This window comes from Sordaria macrospora, chromosome 6, assembly GCF_033870435.1.
Source record: "Sordaria macrospora chromosome 6, complete sequence".
Classification (NCBI taxonomy): domain Eukaryota; kingdom Fungi; phylum Ascomycota; class Sordariomycetes; order Sordariales; family Sordariaceae; genus Sordaria; species Sordaria macrospora.
The window spans coordinates 1,863,531-1,884,243 of NC_089376.1; the positions used below are offsets into that span (position 1 = coordinate 1,863,531).

The window sequence follows — 20,713 nt, forward strand, 5'->3', positions numbered from 1 at the left end:
TGGCCTGCTGCTGGAACTTCCTGATCTCCAGGACACAGTGCTCCAGCGTTGCGGCCATAGCCTGGTGCATGGTATCGACATCGTCGCCCTCGACGAAGTATGGCTCGTAGCCGTAGCCGCGGAACAGGTTCTCCAGCTCGAGGTGGCTAATGCGGGCGAGGATCGTAGGGTTGTTGATCTTGTAACCATTCAGATGCAAGACGGGGAGGACGGCACCGTCGGTGATGGGGTTGAGGAACTTTGTGCTGTGCCACGATGTCGCTAGGGGACCGGTCTCGGCTTCGCCATCACCCACCATGGTCAGGGCGATCAGGTTGGGATGGTCGAAGACGGCGCCGAAGGCGTGGGAGATGGAGTAACCCAGCTCACCACCCTCGTGGATGCTGCCTGGTGTTTCAGGAGTGGCGTGCGAGCCGATTCCGCCGGGGAAGGAGAACTGCTTGAAGAACTTCTGCATGCCCTCCTCGTTTTCAGCCATGTCTGGATACACCTCACTATAAGTGCCCTCCAGGTATGCCTGCGACAGAACGGCGGGCGCACCGTGGCCAGGGCCGGAGATGAAGATGGAGTCGAGATCATACTTCTTGATCAGACGGTTGAAGTGCATCCATGTGAAGATTTGGCCGGGGGCGGAGCCAAAGTGGCCGAGGAGACGGGCTTTGAGGTGTTTTGTGTCGAGAGGCTCCTTGAGAAGAGGGTTCTCGCGGAGATAGATCATGCCCAAGCTGAGATATAAGCTGGCCTTGAAGAAGTCGTTGTACTTCTCGATCTCTTCCTTGGTAAGGGGTTCTCCCTTGATTGTCGAGCGAGCTAGCCCATAGGGGCTGATGCTCTCGACCTCGACCTCATTCGAATCACTCATGCTGGGCAAGTTCCCGCTGGAGCTGTACGAACAAGAGGAGGTATGTTGTGTAGCGTTGTAAAGCAAGTACCCAACCAGGTGGCCAGGTGTTGTTCGGTGGTTAAGAGAAAGAAACCCTCGGTTGGTGTCTGGGGTTTCACTTGGAATGATGTTGAGAATGATCGAAGGAGGGGTAGAACCGAAAATGAAAGCATCCAGGAGGGCATTGTCTCTTATAGCAACCACCCTCCCTCTCCCATCGTAGTATTACACAGCATGAGCCACGAGGTGTGTGGTGACGAGTGGTGTGCCTATACTTGGCACCTCAACCTACCCTTGGCCACCTGGCTTTTGCCTTTCTCCTCACGAGAGTCCCAAACCATGCGGGATTCATGGTGTCGGACGACGAAAAGGGCACAACTCCGTGTCGGTCTCAAGTCAATCATTGCTATATCGGCCCTCTCATGGGAACCTCGTTACTCGACCCGTACGCGGACAGGTTGCTGCTTGACGGTAGGGGTAGCAATCCATGGATCGCATTGGATCGCATTGGACCCCATACCCAGCACCCTGGCACGACAAAGTCTGTCCAACGATAAGCCACTGAAGGATGCTGAAGGGAGCATTCAAAGTAACCTGTTCTTGGGAATTTGGAAGCGCGAGAAGGGCTTCCAGTCCCAGTGCCAAGGATCATAACAGGCCATTATCGCAGTAACCGGGAGATCTGGGAGAGGTGAGCACGGGTTGAATGGCTGAAATGGCTGGGGGTCGAGAGAATGGGGAAGAGGTGGTCTGATGTTGAACGATGACGGAAGGTGGGTCACCTATGCCATTGATTCGCGTATGTAGAGAATTGGGTGACATGACTTTTGGGGACTTTGACAGGGCGGCATTCCCGGCATCGTTCCTAGGTATCTACCACCATTAATAACAGCATCGAGCATCCAGATCGCATGCTAACGACTGCAAGGAATCCTCCAATGGAATCTCAACGGCCTCATGTTGAACCAACCATCTCGTCGGATTGAGCATGGTGTGGGGATATCGTTTCCTCAGAGGTTCGTCGTCTTGGGGAATCTTCAGACAGGGGGAGCTTCGTTTTCATGGCGGGGAGCTAGTAGCTAGCTAGCTGTCTGCTCACTGCTTATCTCATGTGTGCCCGCACGTCGAGCCACCCCATGTAGAGATAGAGCTGGGTAGAGGTAGTCAGGTACTCACTATCAAGGCCCGTCTTGCCGCCTCGTCTCATGTTTCTTTTCCATCCGGACAAGCTCGATCCAATCGGACGAACCTGCTTTGCTTTGACGAGATGAGACACCAGACGGACGGCAGACAAAGAACAAGAAGACCGGATGAAAGCCACATCACCCCGCTTTGCTCTACACGCTCGTCATCTACTCTTTCAACAACCATCAGTCTCTTCAGACGTCAAGCAGCAGGGATGAGCAACGTCGATCATTCCTTCAAATGCGGGCTGTCAATATTGCTGTTATTAAGAAATCGAGAGTTGGCATCGCGATCGTCTCCCTCGTATCGAAACATGTCGGGTTGTCGGCGCTTATGATTTTGCCGTCTGGTCCCGTCTGGTGGGATGAAAATTGGATGGAATGGCGGGGGGGATGAACGCAGGCCGGCAGGCTGGGCAACCCCCAAAGACAAGGTAGAGAAGTAGCGGGCTACCCGGGCCGTTGCGGGGACGTCCGGGTCCATCGGGGCCCTGTTAGGCTGCTGCCCTGCTGCTGTGGCCTGCTGCAGCCGAACGCTTTTTAGCGGGCCCTGGCACGCTGCACGGCGGGGTTCGACGACAGGTCGACGGTGGGAACCGAAGCCGGGGGCCGGGGCTCACTTTCGTCCCGGCCTCTGCCCATTCACGGCAAGTTCCCCCTTGACAGTTCGGCGGGGTGCGATTGGAACGTCGTTGTTTTGAAATGCTCGAATCACCAAATTTAAATTTTCGGGACGATAAGTCTAGTGTATTGGATGGGGTGATGATGGAAGTCTCTGGTGAAGCTAAGTAAAAAGGCTGAGGCTGAGACATGCAGTAGTGAAAAAAGCTAGATGAGCCCACGCAGGCCATGATACAAATGACGGATGACAAGTGTGCTTCAGGCGCCGAAGAGTGGTCCAGACTCCCATGTGGATGTTGAAGGACCCCTGGGGCCTGACCACCACCGAATAACTTCCTCCCGTACACCACTACAGATTGAAGAAACTCATGAGTCACGATAACATCGCGGAGCGCTACCGAGCATTTCGACTACGTATTTACATGTCTACATCCTCTATACTCATTCGATATCATGGATGTTTCGATCACTGTTTACCCCAGACACATAACGTTTCTCGCTTCCAGGGTGCCCCCACACGTCCGTCCCCGGCCGGTATTTTATATATCGCCATCCCAGATCAAACACTTAACAGGTGGTACTGTACCTAAGTAATGTACCAGGGGCGGCACGACATTGGCCACGGCATGCATCCATCTAGGTCTGTCATAGGACGAGACGATGACTGAACCATTGCGGGGAGGTAATGTAGATAACCCATACACCTGCGATGAGCTTATCTTACGCCTATCTTCCCGGATAGTACCTAGGTAGTATACATACATCCAATGTCTCTTCACTCCCCATCCTCCTCTCCCCTCTTGTAACACGTCCCTTTCCGTCTCCTACATTTCCGCTTCTCCCGTGTCAACTCACCTACCCTTACTTCTCCTTTCCATAGCGCAGCCTAAAAAAAGTTGAGAACCCAGTTTTAACATAATTCATACAGCGAGAGTATAGAAGATTAGAAACCCAAGACACAACTGAGAGAGAGTAAAAAAAAAAGGGTATCCCAGCTCGACTTGGAAGTCGACCAATGTTACTTTTCCCTAGATTAACATGACACGAAAACCACCCTCCTAGTCTTCTTCCACATTTGTTCATTCCTCCTCAGTCAGCCAAGTACAACAACCGGCCGACCCGTCACCCAGTCCAGCGCGCCTTGCGCTGCGGACCCGCCGAACTTATTAGAACCAACCCTCTTTGGTAAAAGGTGAGGAAGCCAATCGTACGTGGGTATCATTGCAGCCTCGCCGTCGGCTTTTCTCTCTGATATAAAAAAGGAAACTCATTCGAATCTTTCGTTTCTGATCACCGGCTCCGCCAGTTTATTCGCATCCTTCGCCTTCTTCCCCGCCTTGCCCCAGGGCTTTCTCAACTCTTCGCTCCTTTGCCTCCATTCCCCCCGTTTCAACGCATTTGCCCAACATCTCCGGCATCATACACCCCGTCTCGAACCCCTCGAAACTGTGCCTGTGTGTCGCCCACAGCTTCCCGTCCTTTGTTCGACTCGCTCCTCCAGATTATTAAGTAGTACGTAGTAAGTAGTATGTAGTATGCGTAAAGATGATGTTCAATCCATCCCAAGCCAGGCCAGCCGAGCGGGATCGAAATCACTCTTCGTGGGTGTCGTTGTTCGTTCGTTCGTTCGTTCGTCCGTCCAATTCGTCCGTCCGCCGAGTCCCCTCCAGTTGCATGGTAAGAGAGGGGGGAAATCCATACCGCGAAAAGCCAGGAACAGCAAAAAGCCAGAAGACATACGAGAGATGATTAGGTACATGAGGAAAACACAAAAAGTGGATCCTGCATTGAAAACGAGAGCGGCATGATTGACGGTAAAAACGAGGTGAAAAGAAATGTTTCGTAAAACGACAGGAGGTATAACCAAAACGACCAAAGATAAAAGAGAGATGGAACATCAGCTCGCTAACTATGTGCATATATATACGCAAATAGAAACGACCATGATTCAGAGATGTTGGGATGACCGATGGGATGAAAGCCGGAGGAGGTCAGGCGGGACCACCCCGTTGCCCCTCTCATCCGGGCCAGGCCAGTTTTGTAGGTGAATGGGTATTGTGAACGACGTGAACTAGTGGGAACCGCAAAACGAAAGTGGTATCAAGAGTCAGATGAAGAGACCGCCAAGCAAAAACTCCACCAACTCCTTGTGAAGGACATCAACCTCATGGTGATATAATCCTTCACTTCGCAACGCAAAGTAAAGCCAGACTGGGTGATATGTCTACCACCCCTTCTTCCGGGCGAAGCGCTTGTTGAGTAGCGCGAGAACCTTGGGGACGTTGAACTGCACGTATTCGAGGTCCAAATCGTCCTGGTTGTCCTTCTGCATTTCAAGGAGATCGTCGAGCTTGAGATCCAATTCGAGGAGTCCTCGGTTGCGACCTACAGAACTGTCAGTGATGTCCATCAATGATGGCAACTGCGGAGACTCACCCTTGTAGTGCAGCGAGATGACAAACGTTCCCGGAAGTGGGCTCGTGAAGTTGAAATAGATGTTGGCCCTCCTATTATCAGGGACATTGCTCTTTTGAATGACACCCTCTTTTTCAAGCTGCTGATGGGTAAACTTGTACGGGCCTAGCACCTGTTGCTTCTGTTGCTTTCTGGTCTTGCCCTCGCTCTGGCTTCGTACGTTGTGGAGATAGCTCTTGTAAGTGTCCAACTGGTTGACCAAATAGGCGTTATGGTCACGGATGGTCTTGTAAACCTCCTCGAGCTTGATAGTCTCGGCCATAACGACTTCTTTGAGAGAGCCGAGATGTTGAAGTTCCTGCTCAACCTCATCTCGTAGCAACGAGAATTGGTCGTTCTTGTCGACAACCTTGAGTTCCTGCAGCTGACTTAGCAGCTCCATCGCCCGAATACCTTTGCGGACCATAACCGCATCATTCTTGGACGTTGCAGCCGCTTCTGCGACGCGTTCAAGCCGCAGCGGCCTCCTAACTACTGACGAATTCGCGGGGATTGTTCGTATGATCTGCACGAAGATCGACTTCGCTTCCATAAAGAAAACCTCTTCTTGGGTAATGTCCAGGGCGGCGGTCAGGTCGTCAATGGCCGTTTCCCACCTACTGAATAGCGGCAAATTGACGACCCTGTTTTCCTTTCGCGGCACCTGAGGTGGAGCAGGACCCAACTCTGACATGATGATGGCCAGATGTGAGTTCTCATCCTTGTAGAGCTCACCAGCGTGCTTCTCGAGCAATCCGTGCATAGCGTAGATCTCGTTAAGTGTGATGTCCAGCTGCAAATCCTTCTTGGAAAGGGCAACATAGTTGTCCATCTCAAGTGTCTCGTAGAAATCTTGCACATCGCACAGTTCGAGCATGAATCGGTTGACCTTGTCCTTGTTTGCATGGATGAAAGGTTGTAGCTTCGCCATGTACGGTTCCTTGGCGTATGAGGGTTTGTTGGCCAGATTCTGGAGCATTTTTGCGACGTAGGTAAGCGTCTTTCTCGGCTTCTCCGCGGGTATGCCGTCAATGAGCATATACGACTTGGGCGTGACAATTGCTGGGTTGATGAAGCGAAGGAAGAAGAAACTGCCAATGAGTGTGCAAATGACCTGGTCATTGGCATCGGGATATTTCCTCTTTGTCAGACTCCGAATCTGCTTGCAAATCCACCGAATTCCGTATGGGGTTTCTTCGAGACCATCAATGATGGTTTCCAAAAAACCATTGGCAATCTCTGTCAGCATTGTCAGCCGCGGGTTGATGATCTCCTGCACCTTTGGGTTCTCAGCGGCCTCTTCCTGCGTAATTCCCTTGGGCAGCATTGCCTCGGGGCTCTCAGGGTCTTTCGCTTCGGCCTCTTCGATCATGCGCTCATAGACCTTGAGAGGGTTGATTTCGAGGTCTAGATCCTTGAGCTCAATCAGGCTGTTGATTCTATCAGCCAAAACTGATTTGAGAAAGGTCTGACCTGGACCTCTTCTCGTGTATGTCGTCATCATTCTCGAGACCGGGGTGTTGGCGCGAAGAAGCGAGGAGTATTCGGGTGTACTGTCGAACTGGTAGGTCAGGACAGACTACGGCAGAGTTAGCAAATCCTTCAAGGTGACGACCTAAGGAGAAGGGCAACACTAACCTGAAACATGGTCAAGAGCAGATGCTCTTCACGGCTTTCGTATTGATTTCCGTAGATGGTGAACATAACCGTCTGAAGCAGTGAATCAATCTCGGCCATGGTGACAAGTCTACACAGATGCGCGATATGCCTGGGCTCGGACTGCAGCAGGAAGAGCAAATTCCCGTATTTTTGTGTTCTGTCGTCGTTGGGGAAGGAGCCTTCTTGTATATCGGTTGCGTCTTCCAGGTGACTAGCGACTTCGTTTTGCTGTAACACGAGTCAGCATGCTGTGTAGGGAAAGAAATCGCCTAGGCGGCATACCTCTTCTAAAGCCATGCGATTTTGGATCAGCAGGGCAATCCGCGAGTCCAGGTAGCGAACGTCCTTCTCAAGCACGAAGTTCTTTTTCGATTGCGAAGAGATCTTGGTCTTGAGGTCCCGCAAGACCTTTTGGGCTGTGGCCAGAGTTAGTATGTATCATCGACCGAGTTGGTGCACATGGGACTGCCAACCTCTAGCAAGCTCATCTTCGATTATGAGGTCGGACTCATTGGCGGACATGGACATGTACAAGGCCGACATGGAGTACCGCTTGGACTGGCGGGCGGACCGTGAGCCCTCGTAGGAAGACATGGTGTTTTGTCGGGAAAGAGGTTGGAAGGAAGAGTTGGATCCGGTAGAAGCTCGAGAAGGTGTCTGCAACATCACAGACATTCTGGCAAATCTGGCGGGCGACGATGAGGTGTCGAGAATGGCAGACGCGTGGCCTGATGGAAACGATTGCCGGATAGAGGCAACGCCGACGGAAATGAGTGTTGTTGTATTAAGTATTTAGGATTGATGGGTCGCGCGACTGCGGTCGGTTCGACGTTTAAGCGTGGTCCCGCTAGGACACGCTGATGGAGATTAGGGTGCCAAGAGATTGCGAAAGGAGCGACGGTCGACGTCCACAAAGGTCGCACGAAGACGGTTTCGGCAGGGAGCGAAAGCGATGGTCGTCCAGCGAGCGCCACAATAATTATCCTCTCGGGAGCAAGTGTCGATGTAGCCGACGCAGCGGACGGGGGAGGGGGAGCAGGCGGATGTCGTCGTGACAGGTCGAGGTCGACAAAGTTGGAGTAGCAATTGGGCCTCACAGTCTAGTCGCTGGGGGATGGCGAGAGGCGGTCGACTTGTAGCTGGACGCGGCCGTGATGGCAACGATGCGACTCGAGAAAAAGGAAGGAAGCGGGCGTTGACGTGGTTTGTTGATGTGCTTTGGATAAAGAGACGGATCGGTTCGAAACGGTGGGTGTTGTTGGTTGTCTATAGGTGAGGTAGACAAATGCTAGGGGCCTGGGTCGTTGGATGGCCGATGGGTTTGGTGCGATGGGATAGTTGGACCGTTGGACGGGGTTCCGGTTCCTCTTGGAATTGCGGGAGGGACCCAGCGCAAAACTTCCGGTTGGACTTGGGCCTTTTTCTTTGTTGGGGGCGAGACCTGCTTTGACGTGCACTGCGCGCTGGGGAGGGGGTTGGTGCAGCACGAATGCACAAGAATGCAGCAGGGAATTTGGGAGTTTGGGAAATTTTGGGCAATGAATGAATGCGATGCGATGCGATTGTGGTCAAGCCGCCCTCGACTCGACTTTCGCTGCAGGTAGAAAGAAGGTGAAAAGAGAGACCGCCTCGATCGGTCTGGAGAGACCAAGAGAGGTTGAGTTGAAGGTGAAACTGTGGAGAGGGAAAAGAGGGGGAAAGAAACGCGTGGGTGGGAACCCTTTGGAGCGAAAAATCGCAGGTGCAACTGTGCAAGTGGTTGCAGCGGTGCCGTGGTGGGTGCAGTGCTTGATACAGCAAAATACGGTATAGTCTGGTGGAGTCCAGCCCGGGACCTGGCGATGCTTTGGGTTTGGCTTCAGTTCGGGGGCGCCTGCGTCCGTAGCGCAGCTGTGGAGGTAAATTACCGCGTCACCACACAGTGGAGGATGATGACCCCAAGTCCTCAAGATAGCCTTTGTTCCAACAATTGGGGGCAGGTGTTATGTGTCGGAACAGTGTCTTTAGTGTCTCGAGTTGAGTGCCGAAACAAGCACGTTATAGTACCAAAAGAAAATGTGCGGTCCGTCTCAAACTATCAAGTTCACCTCAGTTGTCGATGGTAGGTAAAGAGGGGACGGGACCAAAAGGCATGGATTGTAGTCAATGGTGGAGCAGGAGACTGGAAAAGGAAAGAGAGGATCCAAAAGTGAAGGAAGGGTTCAAAAAGGGTTCGGAGCCCAATGACAGGCTGGTTTCTCTGATCATGACCCTGCGGGAACAATGAGAAAGAGACGGACGGGAGGCAGGGCAAGGGCAGGTGACGGGGATGTCTGTTGCAGAATCGCCTTTGCCGGCTTCAAAGTCAGGAACCAGAAACACTTGGCTCAAAGGCAACCCCCGTGCACAGTTCCATCGCCATGGGACGCCGACTCGAAATGGTTGCTGCTGAGGACGGGAGGAAGGTATAAAGAAGTCGTGTTAAACATGGTGTCCGCAACGGGGCATTGGATGGACGGCGCCGTTGGTGATTCAACCTGACGGGCGAATGAGAGGCCAACTTGAACTACACCCACCCACACACAATCCACGACAAAGAAAGGAGGCTGTCGCATTCGACAAAGCAACCCCAATACCAACTCCCCCGAGAAGAAAGAAAGTCGCCTTGGTGTTTCGGGTTCCCCATTGCAGGGCAACTTTGAAGCCATGTGAGAGAGAGACTGATGGACGTCACAGACAGTGAGGTGGGGGGGGGTTTGCTGGGGATGCCCTCAAAGGGAGACAGGGGAAGTCGACTGTCCATTGGTCAGAAGCACCTCCATTGCGCTAAGGCCAGGGGTAACACGAGAGAGCGGGGCCATTGATTGGGACGGCCGAACACCCACAGGCCGCCGTTCACAACTTCCACTTCTCCAACCTGCATCTATCCCGCCGGGCCCAGGGCAAGTGCCCACTGCCCACGGCCCTGGAGGGTGCCCGCCGATGTCGATGTGTGCCGGCGGTACAGTGTCAGAGTGTCCACTCTTAGGAACTGTTTCCTACCTCAAACCTCTTCTTTATTATTACCTCCAGGTCAATTCGCTGATATCAAAAATACTTCGTCCAAAAGGGGACGGTGGACAGATCGAGCCAAGTCCAGATAATAAGACCATCACTGGCATTTCCTTGTTTTGATGTCCGCTAGATCGACATCATTCTCCATCACGACCCAAAAGGGGATCCAAGTCTCATTCCGATTATCCGAAGTATATGTCTAACACTCGTTGCCTGGTCTTCCGTGCAGTTCCTGATACTCGAATACTCGGGGCCTCTGTTCTCTGGGAAAGGAGCCGCAATCTGTCCAAATTGTCATACACTTCAGTCATGCAGCCAACATTTTCATCTCCGTCGCTGGAGGCTCTTTCTCTCCAACCAATTGTCATATTTGGTTAAAAGATGAAGATGGCATCATTTTTGCTCACCATCTGCGGAGAAGTCTCATCACACCATGATGTTCCTGCAGTGCGTTGCATCGTCCATGTTCGAAACAGCCTAGCTTGAGCTCTGTGCGTCACTTGGGAGGCCCCGTTCGTGGCTAAGCCGGCAACAAAAAGATTGCACCTCCAGTTTTACGGTTGCTATTTTCCTTATTTCAGCCGCTTACGGTATCTTTGCGTTGCTTCGTCCGTATCAGTCTTTTCCTTTCTTTTTGTCACGGTTTTAACCCTCCTTCATATCACATCCTCATCACCTCCTCGCAAACGTGGTACATCGCACCGTTCGGATCCAGCAGCTTGGAGCACATATCGGGTAACCTTACCGGGTTGTAATATCATCCATCACACAAGCATGACGTTTGGAACTAAGCAAACCCCCCGTTATGCACAACAGCAAATTACCACACCAGGCACAGGCGACCACGACAGCATTTGACAGTTGATGTGTGTGTGACACAGCTTCTCCAACAAGTTCAAACCCCCTTGAGATTCCACCGGTCTATCTTGTCTGAACTGTCCATGAACTGGTCATCGAGGAAGACGATTTCCACATGCGTTCGTCCCTGGATTAGCAAAAGAACAAAAGAAACAACAGCATCATCAACATGTGCAGACAAACCGGAGCACGGCCATGATAGGTATAATTCTAATCCTTCCAATGGTTTTGTTACCCGAATAACCTCAAATTCTGCTTGTTATGGCCGCCCCCTGTTCCTGTAAAAGTAACAAGCATGCAGACAACGATCTCTCCCCCACAAGCATTCCAGTACGTATGCTGCTCTGGATCGGGCCCTTGACGAAGATGATGACAATGATAGGATCAAAGAGTGACCAGAGCTTTTCTTTTTTCCATGGGTTTACCTTGACTTTCTATTCTCTCCTTTTCCATCTTCACACTTCCATACCCAGCACAATCGACCACCCAGCCAGTAACCAGTCAATCGTACCTGACAAGGCGTGAGTTAAGCGATGTCCCTGGGAGCAAGGAAGAAAGAGAAAAGAAAACAAAAACAACCCTACGCCCGTTTGGCTTACAAGGATGATTCGACTGGTTGGTTGTCTTGGTATCACAAGATTGGCTGCAATCCGCGCGCTCTTGGTTACACACACAACTTCACTCAAACAAAAGCATTTGGATAATTTCGCAACGGCATTCGGAGTTGAGTATTTCTGGACCAAAATGCAGCGTTCATCTCCGACGACGCGGCCGGCGGCTGGATGGACTGAGCTGAACTTCTTGAGAAACATTTTTTTCGTGTCTGCCGTACGGTTCCTGCAACAAATGAGCACGGCATAGATAGCATTGTTGAAAACCAGTCAATGTATGTATGTACGTCTGTCAGGTCAGGTCAGGTCCGTCTGTCTGTTGAGTAACCTCGCTCACTAGCGGATGTCAGTGGGCAAGCCCCGGGAGTAAGGTGAATGAACGCCGGGGCCCTATCGCCGTCGACGATAAGTCGAAACACAGCCAGCTGGAATGTAGCATGTGAAAAAAAAAACCCTGGATTCGTTGGTGAAGATGATTATGGTTGGTCACTGAAAGTAATACAACCAAAATCTCGATTTGGTTGCGTATCATCTCTTTTGGTGGTGGCTTTACACCCACCACAAGCACACAAACAAAACAACGAATGAAGGCCTGTGCACTGCAAGAACCTCCTCTCTGACTTTGAGTGCAGTGCTTGTTGATGCGCGACGAGATGACGGGTTGGTGCGCTACGAGATTGCATTCATTCCGAGGCAAATCAAATCAAATCAAATCACTTTTCAGAGATACCGCAAAATCGAAGAATTGGAAATTAAGAATGGAGAGGAGAGAGACGTGGTCGTTGTTATTATGCCCGATCAGCAAAAAGAAGAAAAAGGAGGTGGAAGAAAGGGCGGCGGAAACAGAGCGGGCAAAAAAAATTGGAAATAGAAATGCGCCAGCCGCGAATCGAACGCGGGGCCCATCGATGGCAACGATGGATTTTACCACTAAACCACTGGCGCTGATTTTAAACTGGTTAATAACTTTTCCTAACATCAATACCTATAACTGGAAATACGTTATTGTCATCATGGCTCGGAAGAATGACGGTCAACCCATCGAGCTGTTGCATCGACGTTCAGGTCATAAACAACTGGTAGGGCCCATTATAAAAGTTCAAATATCCGAACTAAATGTTACTTTAATGGGTATGTAAAGACAGCTTCTCAACAGCGGCGGACGTTACAAAGATATCTTGGAGTGTCTACCAAGTGACCTTGAAGTGGACTTCTGCAAGTAAAGCCGTGAATGGAGATGAAGATTGAAGTGTATACATGTCGTTTCTTTGAAGTCAACAACCCGTGATTAAGCTAACCCGAGATTATAGTAGCTCGTATGACACCATAGTGGGCCAGAGATTTGGAACAGCACCACTCGAGTCTCTGCCCCCATTCTTGGGCATTGTGAAGTACTTCAATGAACAGTCCCTATGAAGTGAACATGTTATCCCGCCGACTATCCTTTGAAGATACATTATGACTGAGCAATTCTTTCATCGGGATAAAGGAGTAACAGACAGAGGCCTTACACAACCCCTCTTTCTCTCTTGACGTCCTCGGCACTTTACCAAGAGAACAATGCCCATAGAAGCCAAACATGAAAGACATGAACAACATGATTTTTTCTACAAATACCCCGGTCCGGAACCCCTGATCCAGAACCTTTCCATTCAACCATCACCAGCAAGCGCAAACGACAACCCAAAGAACTATCCAAGGTAACGTCCCACCGGACCCAAACAACAATCGCCCACCATGTCCTGCATCGACACCGAAGCCAACCACAACCTCCTCCTCTCCATCTACAACGCTTCCTCCTTCGTTCTTATTCTCCGCCACTTTCGCGACACTAATCCTCGCTCCACCTACATTTGTTATGACTGTAAACGTGAATTACTTCATGCACTCGTCTACGGAGCCTCCGATCGCGCCCTCTGCCACATTCTAGGAGGCGTCTTCCCCTTGCACACGTTGCTCAGAGACGCCGGACTAACCGCCTCCAGCAACTACGGCCTCGACAAGTCCGAGTCCCGATCTTTTAAACCGGAAGCCCGGGCTTACATGATGGCACTGGGATCTCCCGAGAAGTGGCATCGAGTGTTGACCAGGGGATGGGGCTCGTTCTTGGCCCAATACCTGATGTCCAGAATGGACCCGAGATACGTGCACTCAGAGGATGAGCTCTTGCAAAAGCACGGAGCGGAGCTGGCAAGCCTGACCACAAAGCTCCTCTTCCTCTGCAAGGGAACGTACACCGCCGTGGACCTGTATCGCGGCCGTCCGTTTGGCGTCTTTGTCCAAGAGACGACCGACCTGCTCGCGACGCTGCAGTGTCCCAAGGGGTCCTGCGGCGCCTTGAAATGGCAGGAACTGGTGGGTAGAAAGAACCGGTGCGATTTCCCCGCGGGAATGGTCAAGTCGATGGATGGCGAAGACGCGGTCGCTTGGGCCAATTCCGCCATGTTTACCGTCCGGTCGCTTCTGGATCCCGCGTTCTGGGAGCGTATCGACTTGTACCCCGGTCTCGTGCCGCATCTCGAGAAGGACTTTGATCCGAGAGTGGTGATGCCGTCGGCAGCAAAGAAGTACGCGTGGAGGCCTCAGCGTCTTGTTCACTTGCTTATTAAGGACGCGGCCGAGGCCTTTGACGCTGCCAGAGAGAAGAGTTACTTTGATGCTTTGATGATGGAGGGCAAGGAGAGATGGCAGTTGGCAAAGGATTTGAAGGAGGACGAGGAGAAGGAGGACTATTATGCCTAAGTTGATAGGTTTGCTTCCACTTCTTGTAACCTCTTTCCCTGAGTTTCTACCATGTTTTTTTTTTGCGTCATATTGGGTTTGGATACGCGATTCTGGTTTGTCTGTTTGTCCTTCAATTCTTCGATTGGTAAGTACCAGGAACCACCCTTTGAGGGGATTGGTTCCGTATCAGGAGTCGCGAATAGGTAGATATAGTGATAATATAACGATCACCTGGAATAGCTATGAAGCTTTTCTTACGAGCTCAAGTCCAAATGTGTGAATTGATCAAGTACAATGTATTGTATGTAAATGCGGCGAGACGGGTGTTATTGGTGATATCTGTACGAAGTGCTGCGGGTCGCCGGCCCAGGAACTGCCGAGAGCGGGGCAGCGGGCTTCTTCCTTCCCGAACACTACACGGGAAGCGATCTTTGCATTCCAGTACCTCCATCAATTCTGACCTCCATTGATCACCTTTTATACAAACAACGATATTTGCGGAAAGCAGAGGATTATTTTCATCCCCCCAAAACCTCCACCCAACACGATGGACCGGTCCGGACAATGGCGCGGTCCCCGGAAAGCAGCCGTCTGCCTCACCTTGGACAACCTCGGCGAAGCACAAGACGTCTACAAAGGAACCTGGGACAAGCCCATTGGCAGTCATCCATCCGTTACCGACCAGCTCCCACGAATGCTCGACCTGCTCAATAAGTACAACATCAACATCACCTACTTTATTGAGTTCTGGAGCCTAGCCGTCTATCCAGACGTGGTCAAGGACATCATCGCTCATGGTCACGAAGCTGCATGGCATGGTCTCCAACACGAGCCCTGGGCTTCTCTTTCCCCAGGAGAGGTGCGCGACAAACTGGCCAGGAGCTTCAGGATAGCTGAGTCGTCAGGGATCAAGTACGTTGGGTTTCGACCGCCTGGGGGAGGGCTGGGAGATTGTACTTCGTGGAATCTGATGAAAGAAAAAGGGTTGGAATATATTTCTCCGGTAGACGATGAATTCCGGTGGTTCAATCATTTGAATGGTATTACTGTACTGCCATTGGAGTGGCCTAAGGTAGACGCTTTCTACTACATGGAGAAATTCGATGATAAAAGAGAGGCGTTTCGAAAGCAGAGGGAGGTCATGACGCCAGCTCAGTTCAAGGAGCACTTGATGAGCAAGATCGATCTTGCGTTGGAAGAGGAGGGCTTTTTGTCGATTCTATTCCATCCTTTCTTGCAAACCAGCGAGGAGAAGCTCGAGGTTTTTGAAAATGTGCTCAAGCGTATTGCAAATGATTCGGACATCTTCTGTGCCCTGTGTCGGGACGTTGCGAAGATCGCTTCTCGGTGGCAGGGGAATGAGAATGGAAAATAGGTCAGATGTCCCGAAGGAGTGCGTCGAAGGAATACAATTATCCCGTCTCACCCTCGATTCGACCCACTTAATCATTCGACATTCTCCCGATAACGTGGAATTACGTCGTGTTGGTCAGCCAATACCTGAGGTAGCAAATATTATCCCCGCTTACCCCGGCCAAGATGGTTTCACCACTTCTATCTACTTTCTGTCTCCTCACTCAGTCACGACCTCACTCCGCCACAACCTCATACCAAAATGGCATCCCGCGCATTATTCGACCCTCTCACTCTCCTCCGTCTCGCCCCCATCATCAGCAGCACCGCCTCCCTAGCACTAGCCTGGGACCAGCACTGGATGTTACGCATCTTCACCCTTCCCGAGCTCGAGCGCGACAGCGCTCAATACCTGCCCAAATGGTTCTCCGCCTTCTTCCGCGCCGGCTTACCGAGCATGTTGGCTTTTCTCTCGGTCACCGTGGCGACAGCGACAGTCAATCTCTGCACTACAGAGAGTCTATTACTCAAGCAACGGGGTTCTTACTACTGGTATGTGGCCGGGGCGGCGCTGGCTGCGGGACATCTGCTTTTTGTTCCAGCTGTGGCGCCGAGGATTCAGGCCATTGTTGCGGACGAGGGCAAAAAGGGAAGTCGGTGGCAGAGCTGAGGAGGTGGTTGAGGGTTAACGCTATCCGTGGGCTGACTACGGATTTGGGGACTTGGGTGTGCTGTGTTATTGCTGTGGTTAAGACTTTTGGTGTGTGAAAGAGTGTGTGCTCTATAGAAGCTCGGCGAGAAAGGGTGCCAATGGGCCATGCCGTCTGCGACAAAGGCATTCAGCAATGGTCTTTTTCTTACGCCGACGGACTCTTGTTCGAGGACCGAAGGAATTCATTGTCGTCGACAATGCACTTGTCGATGGTCCATGGTTATTCGGATATCTTGAATGGAAACTGGACTCCCATCCTCGACCTGCACAAAGAGAATGGCCTTTACCTCAGTCATTGTGCGAGTGCCGGATCGGGGTTTATCCACCATGCTCAAAAGCCTTTAACGAGTCAAAAATATAGAACAATGAACTTGCGATCATGGGAACTCGAGTTTCTTTGACGAACAGAGTCACGGAGCCGAGAAGAACACGCTTCAGGGAAAAACTATAAGATCGGGACGGGCTGTTCAGTATCACGATGTTAACTGCTCTGTTCACCGTTCAGTTCAACAGCTCACACATCTCCAACATTCAGGGGAAAAGAAACCAATAAACAAAAGCTATACACCAGCAAGGAGCATTCGAGCACTAGTTAGTAATACCTTACTTTGAAAGCAACAGAAAGAAAGAAAGACCAAAAGAATGCCACCAAAAAAGGCCAACCGCGTCACCAAAGGCGGCAAGCTCGGCCACGGCCCCAAATGGACGCCCTTCGAAGCCTGGAACTTCGAGCGCACCGTCCGCGAGATCATCCCGGGAGCCGTCTGCAAGCAAATCGAATCCTTCTACGCGGACCCTCGTCGCTGGACCGTCTCGGGCCGTCCGCAACGGCCGCGCCTGACCAAGTTCCCGGCCACAGAGCAGGACTCCAAGTCCGGCTGCATCACGGACCACGCGCGCGCGGCGGTCGCCGAGCCCGTCGACAGCCAGGGCGTGGCCTGCTTCACCTGTTTCGAGTGCGGCTGCAACCCCGACGATCCCGCCTGCGGGGTGGACTGTTACGATGCGATCCATTCCGGCTACGGCAGCAAGGGGATGAAGACCTTTTTCAAGAAGTGGCTTGAGATCCGCCACACGGGCAGCGCCGATAAGGGGTACGGGATCTTCGTCAAGAGCACTGGCCGCTACGAGATCCCCCAGGGGTCGTATCTCGGGCATTATGTCGGCGAGATCATCCCCGGCCCGCCCAAGACCAAGGGCAAGGATGCCGACAACAGGTACCTCTATGAGCTGCAGGTTGGGCTGGAGTGGGATGCCGATCGGCCACTTGTGGATGCGAGCAAGATGGGAAATTGGACGCGCTTCATGAACTCGAGCTGCGATCCGAATGTGGGCGAGAGGATCATGCAGATTGGGAAAGTGCGGGTGATTGCCTTCTTTGCGAACAAGATGTTGAAGAGCGGCGATGAGCTTTGTATCTATTACGGGGATGATTATTTCAATGGCCATGGGCTGTTGTGTAGTTGTGATGAGATCGCGGGCGGACCGCATGATCCCTCGGCTGTTGGAGCGGGAGAGAGGGCTAGGGAGAGGCTGCAGGAGGCTCTGGCGGATTATTGATCTTGAAGAGAGGTTGTTTGGCTTAGTTGCCTTTAGATGTACGTCTTTGGACTGGCGCTGTAGGATACCCGATGCATATAGACCTGGTTTTTGTTTTTGGATATATATAAATCTTTCTTTCAACTCGATCGGTATTTTGCCTACGTGTGAAACTCCAATTAGCCAACATCGCTCTTCATCTCCGCGAAGATGAGCATGGGAAAGGCGCACACTAGTAGACTAAATTTGTACAAGAACTTTTCAAAACTATATCTTGTCATCCCATAGGGTATCATATCAATCAACTCTCAGCATTCTCTTCATCGATACGGTGCTCTTACCAAGCGGCCCGGATTCATTCGCTCCTTCTTCTATGCCTCCGCCTCCTTCTTCTCAAACTTCTTCGCCGCAAACCCCTTGAGCTTCTTGGGATCAAAGTTCTTTCCAAGATATCCCTTCGGCTTCTTCTCGGCCTCCTCCTTCTCCTTCTCCTCCCTCTTCCTGGGGATCGCCGCTACTCTCGCCGTCTCCGGGTCCGTCTCCTTCGCCCACCTGACCCAATCATGGCGTCTGTGGCTCCACATGTCGCCCTTCCACGTCCGCCACACGTTGCGTCCCAGCCAAGTCTCTCTGAGCTCACTTTCGTAGTTCGCAAGCTGCGAGATGATGTTCTCCTTCATGTGGAAGGGGACCGCAGGCGCGTTGGGCTCGGCCGGCTTGGATGGCAGAGAGATGATTTCGTTGAGGACGGCGGAGCCCTGTTGCGAGGTGGCGAGCTCGTAAACGTGGGGGAGAAGAGACGACACGAGGACCTTGTGGAAGGTCGGGTTTGTGGCAGGCGTCTGGAGAGCCTTGACGAGGATCGAAGAGGTGTTGTGAGAGGTCGTGGCCATCTTCATGACCTGTGCCGGCTTAAGGGCGGCAAGTGACGCTTGGATGGCCTTTGAAGGCTGGCCGGGAATGGCTAGCAGGGCAGCGACGAGTTGGCAGCCGTGGTTGAGCATGAAGGCCTTGTTCTTGGCTTCTTGTGTTTGGAACTTGGGCTGTAGCTTCTCCTTCTTCTCCTCCTTTTTTTTCTCCTTTTCCTCTCCTCCTTCCTCGGCCATCTCTACGTCTGGCTTTTGTTCCTCCTCGACGACATCCTCATCGAGCATGCAAAGCTTAGGCACGAGCTTCTTCCAGTCGTTGCCGTAAGCAGATGTAAGAGCCTTAAGAAGGGCGTTGATCTCATCAGTTCCATTACGGATGTGGCAGCGCTCGAAAAGGGTCCTGATAACGTTGAAGCGACCCTTGTCGACGAAGCTTGCCATCTCGGGCAAGGACTTCTCAACGGCATCAGCGAGATCTTCTCTGCTGAGACGGTTGAGAACCTTGATGGCGGGGTAGCAGGCGATATCGTTGCGGAGCAGACTCTGGATACGGGGACCGAAGATGTGTTGCTGGAGACCCTTGAAAATCTTTCCAGGGCAGTGGGTGATGAGTGTCTCAAGAAGTCGGGAACCGATCGGGTCGTAGATCATGGAGTTGACGAACTCGGCGGCCTGGGTGGTGTTATCGGCAAATGCGGCGGGTGCGTCGGGGACAAGCATGCCCAAGAGCGTAACCTCGGATTGTGTCTCTTCCTTCTTTTCCTCCGCCTCTTCATCGTCCTTCTTCTGCTTGTTCTTCTCCTTCTTCTCCTTGCCCTTCACGAACATGGTCAGCTCCAGCTCCAAGAGCAGCTGCAGTGTCGGGTTACCGGTAGGATGCTTCGCCAGCACCCTCAATGCCGTAGCATCCATTGTCATTGTGGAATCGTCAATGATCTTCTTGATCGCCATGGTAAACGACGAAGGCACCGCTCTGATTTGGGAGCTCAATTCACTCTGGTTTGCCGCAGCGCCCTCCACTGTGATGTATTCCTTCTTCCTGCTCTGCAACATACTCTTTGTACCCGCCTGATCCAGCGGCCTTCCGGAAAGGATGACGAGCAGCGCACGGATGGCGTGCGAGCCGAACCTGTCAGTGAGCAAATACCCCAAGTGTTCCTCCAACTCGTCCAGCGTCAGGAGGAAGAGATCCTCCATTGACGACTTCATGGCCTCCGTCTCCTCCTCGCCCTCTGGCAGGGGCTCCTGCTCGTACTCGCCGCTCAGCTCCTGGGTGACGACGGGCGCGGATTGCAAGAAAAGCTTTTCGCAACAATGACTGGCAAAACGATGGGTGACAAGCGAGATGAAATGGCCGCCAAAGGCGTCGAACAGGCTCTTCTTCTGGCGGGTGTTGGACAGCAGGATCAGGCGTTCCATAAGGCGCGAGCATGACTGACTGCTGGCCACCTTGAGCTCCTTGCCGCGCAATTCTTTGTATACGTTCTGCAAAAAGATGTCGCGCTCCTCGGTGGAGGGGAAGTCATTCAGCTCGAGCAGCTCGTCGGCGTGGCGGAAGTACTCCTGCTCCTGTTCGGCGAGCATGCCGAAGAACTCGCGCTCGAAGTTGGTGTTGGGGCCATTGCGACGGCCCTCCTCAGGGCCACCTGGGAACGCATTCTCGTCGTAGGTACCGTCGAGGGGAGGAGGAACATATCCGGCGTCGGTGACGGGAGCGAAGGCGTCTTGGTGGGCTTCCTCTTCGCGGCGTTGCTTCTTGATGTCTCTCTCTTCTTCGTGTTCAATTTCCAATCCTCTCTTCTTGGCACGTTTCTCGTCGCGCACCAATTGGCGTTTTGACTTTCTGTTCTTGCCCATGTTGCCGGCCGCTCGGTTTCTCGGTCGATCGGTGTGGTGTAGAGTGGTGCAAAGAGGTGCGGGGTGGAGAAGATGATGATGGGTGCTGGATGAAGTTGCTAGAATCCAAATAAAAAGTTTCGTTATCTTATCACTGAGCGAGGACCTTGGGAGCTTGGGTTGCCAAGATGGATTCTCTCTTAATTTTGATTGGGTGCTGAACCTGAAATGACGGAGCTAAATGCCCAAAATGGGAGACAGTGGTGGGGTTCTGTTTGTTTGGCTGTCATCGGGGGCGTTGTTGGTTAGACCCTAACCCTGACCTTTATCTGGACAGCGAGTGTTGTTGATCATCACCGATGGCTTCACAACATCAG

General features: G+C 52.1%; 6 protein-coding genes and 1 non-coding gene across 7 annotated transcripts; 4 read left to right on the forward strand and 3 right to left on the reverse strand.

Moving 5' to 3' along the window:
- Positions 1 to 3,030: 3,030 nt before the first annotated feature.
- SMAC4_06397 (uncharacterized protein) lies at positions 3,031 to 9,252 on the reverse strand. The gene is made up of 5 exons (XM_003344694.3): positions 7,275 to 9,252; positions 7,084 to 7,217; positions 6,781 to 7,029; positions 5,125 to 6,721; positions 3,031 to 5,073 (listed from the first exon to the last, which is right to left on the reverse strand). The coding sequence occupies exons 1-5, from the start codon at positions 7,474 to 7,476 to the stop codon at positions 4,913 to 4,915; spliced, it is 2,343 nt and encodes a 780-aa protein (XP_003344742.2). The 5' UTR covers positions 7,477 to 9,252; the 3' UTR covers positions 3,031 to 4,912.
- Positions 9,253 to 12,177: 2,925 nt separating this feature from the next.
- On the reverse strand, positions 12,178 to 12,248 carry SMAC4_13973. The gene has a single exon. It is a non-coding gene; the product is annotated as a tRNA-Gly (tRNA).
- A 792-nt stretch (positions 12,249 to 13,040) lies between these two features.
- Positions 13,041 to 14,045, forward strand: SMAC4_06398 (uncharacterized protein; the record flags this gene model as incomplete). The annotated part of the gene is made up of 1 exon (XM_003344695.1): positions 13,041 to 14,045. The coding sequence occupies one exon, from the start codon at positions 13,041 to 13,043 to the stop codon at positions 14,043 to 14,045; it is 1,005 nt and encodes a 334-aa protein (XP_003344743.1).
- Positions 14,046 to 14,472: 427 nt separating this feature from the next.
- SMAC4_06399 (uncharacterized protein) lies at positions 14,473 to 15,568 on the forward strand. The gene has a single exon (XM_003344696.2). It carries the CDS (start codon positions 14,575 to 14,577, stop codon positions 15,400 to 15,402), a length of 828 nt encoding a protein of 275 aa, XP_003344744.1. The 5' UTR covers positions 14,473 to 14,574; the 3' UTR covers positions 15,403 to 15,568.
- A 74-nt stretch (positions 15,569 to 15,642) lies between these two features.
- SMAC4_06400 (uncharacterized protein) lies at positions 15,643 to 16,050 on the forward strand (the record flags this gene model as incomplete). Its single annotated transcript, XM_003344697.2, has 1 exon — positions 15,643 to 16,050. One exon carries the CDS (start codon positions 15,643 to 15,645, stop codon positions 16,048 to 16,050), a length of 408 nt encoding a protein of 135 aa, XP_003344745.2.
- Positions 16,051 to 16,734: 684 nt separating this feature from the next.
- Positions 16,735 to 17,652, forward strand: SMAC4_06401 (uncharacterized protein). Its single transcript, XM_003344698.2, has 2 exons — positions 16,735 to 17,089; positions 17,146 to 17,652. Exons 1-2 carry the CDS (start codon positions 16,794 to 16,796, stop codon positions 17,399 to 17,401), a joined length of 552 nt encoding a protein of 183 aa, XP_003344746.2. The 5' UTR covers positions 16,735 to 16,793; the 3' UTR covers positions 17,402 to 17,652.
- Positions 17,653 to 18,002: 350 nt separating this feature from the next.
- SMAC4_06402 (uncharacterized protein) lies at positions 18,003 to 20,357 on the reverse strand (the record flags this gene model as incomplete). Its single annotated transcript, XM_066090447.1, has 1 exon — positions 18,003 to 20,357. The coding sequence occupies one exon, from the start codon at positions 20,355 to 20,357 to the stop codon at positions 18,003 to 18,005; it is 2,355 nt and encodes a 784-aa protein (XP_065947476.1).
- Between the last annotated feature and the right edge of the window lie 356 nt (positions 20,358 to 20,713).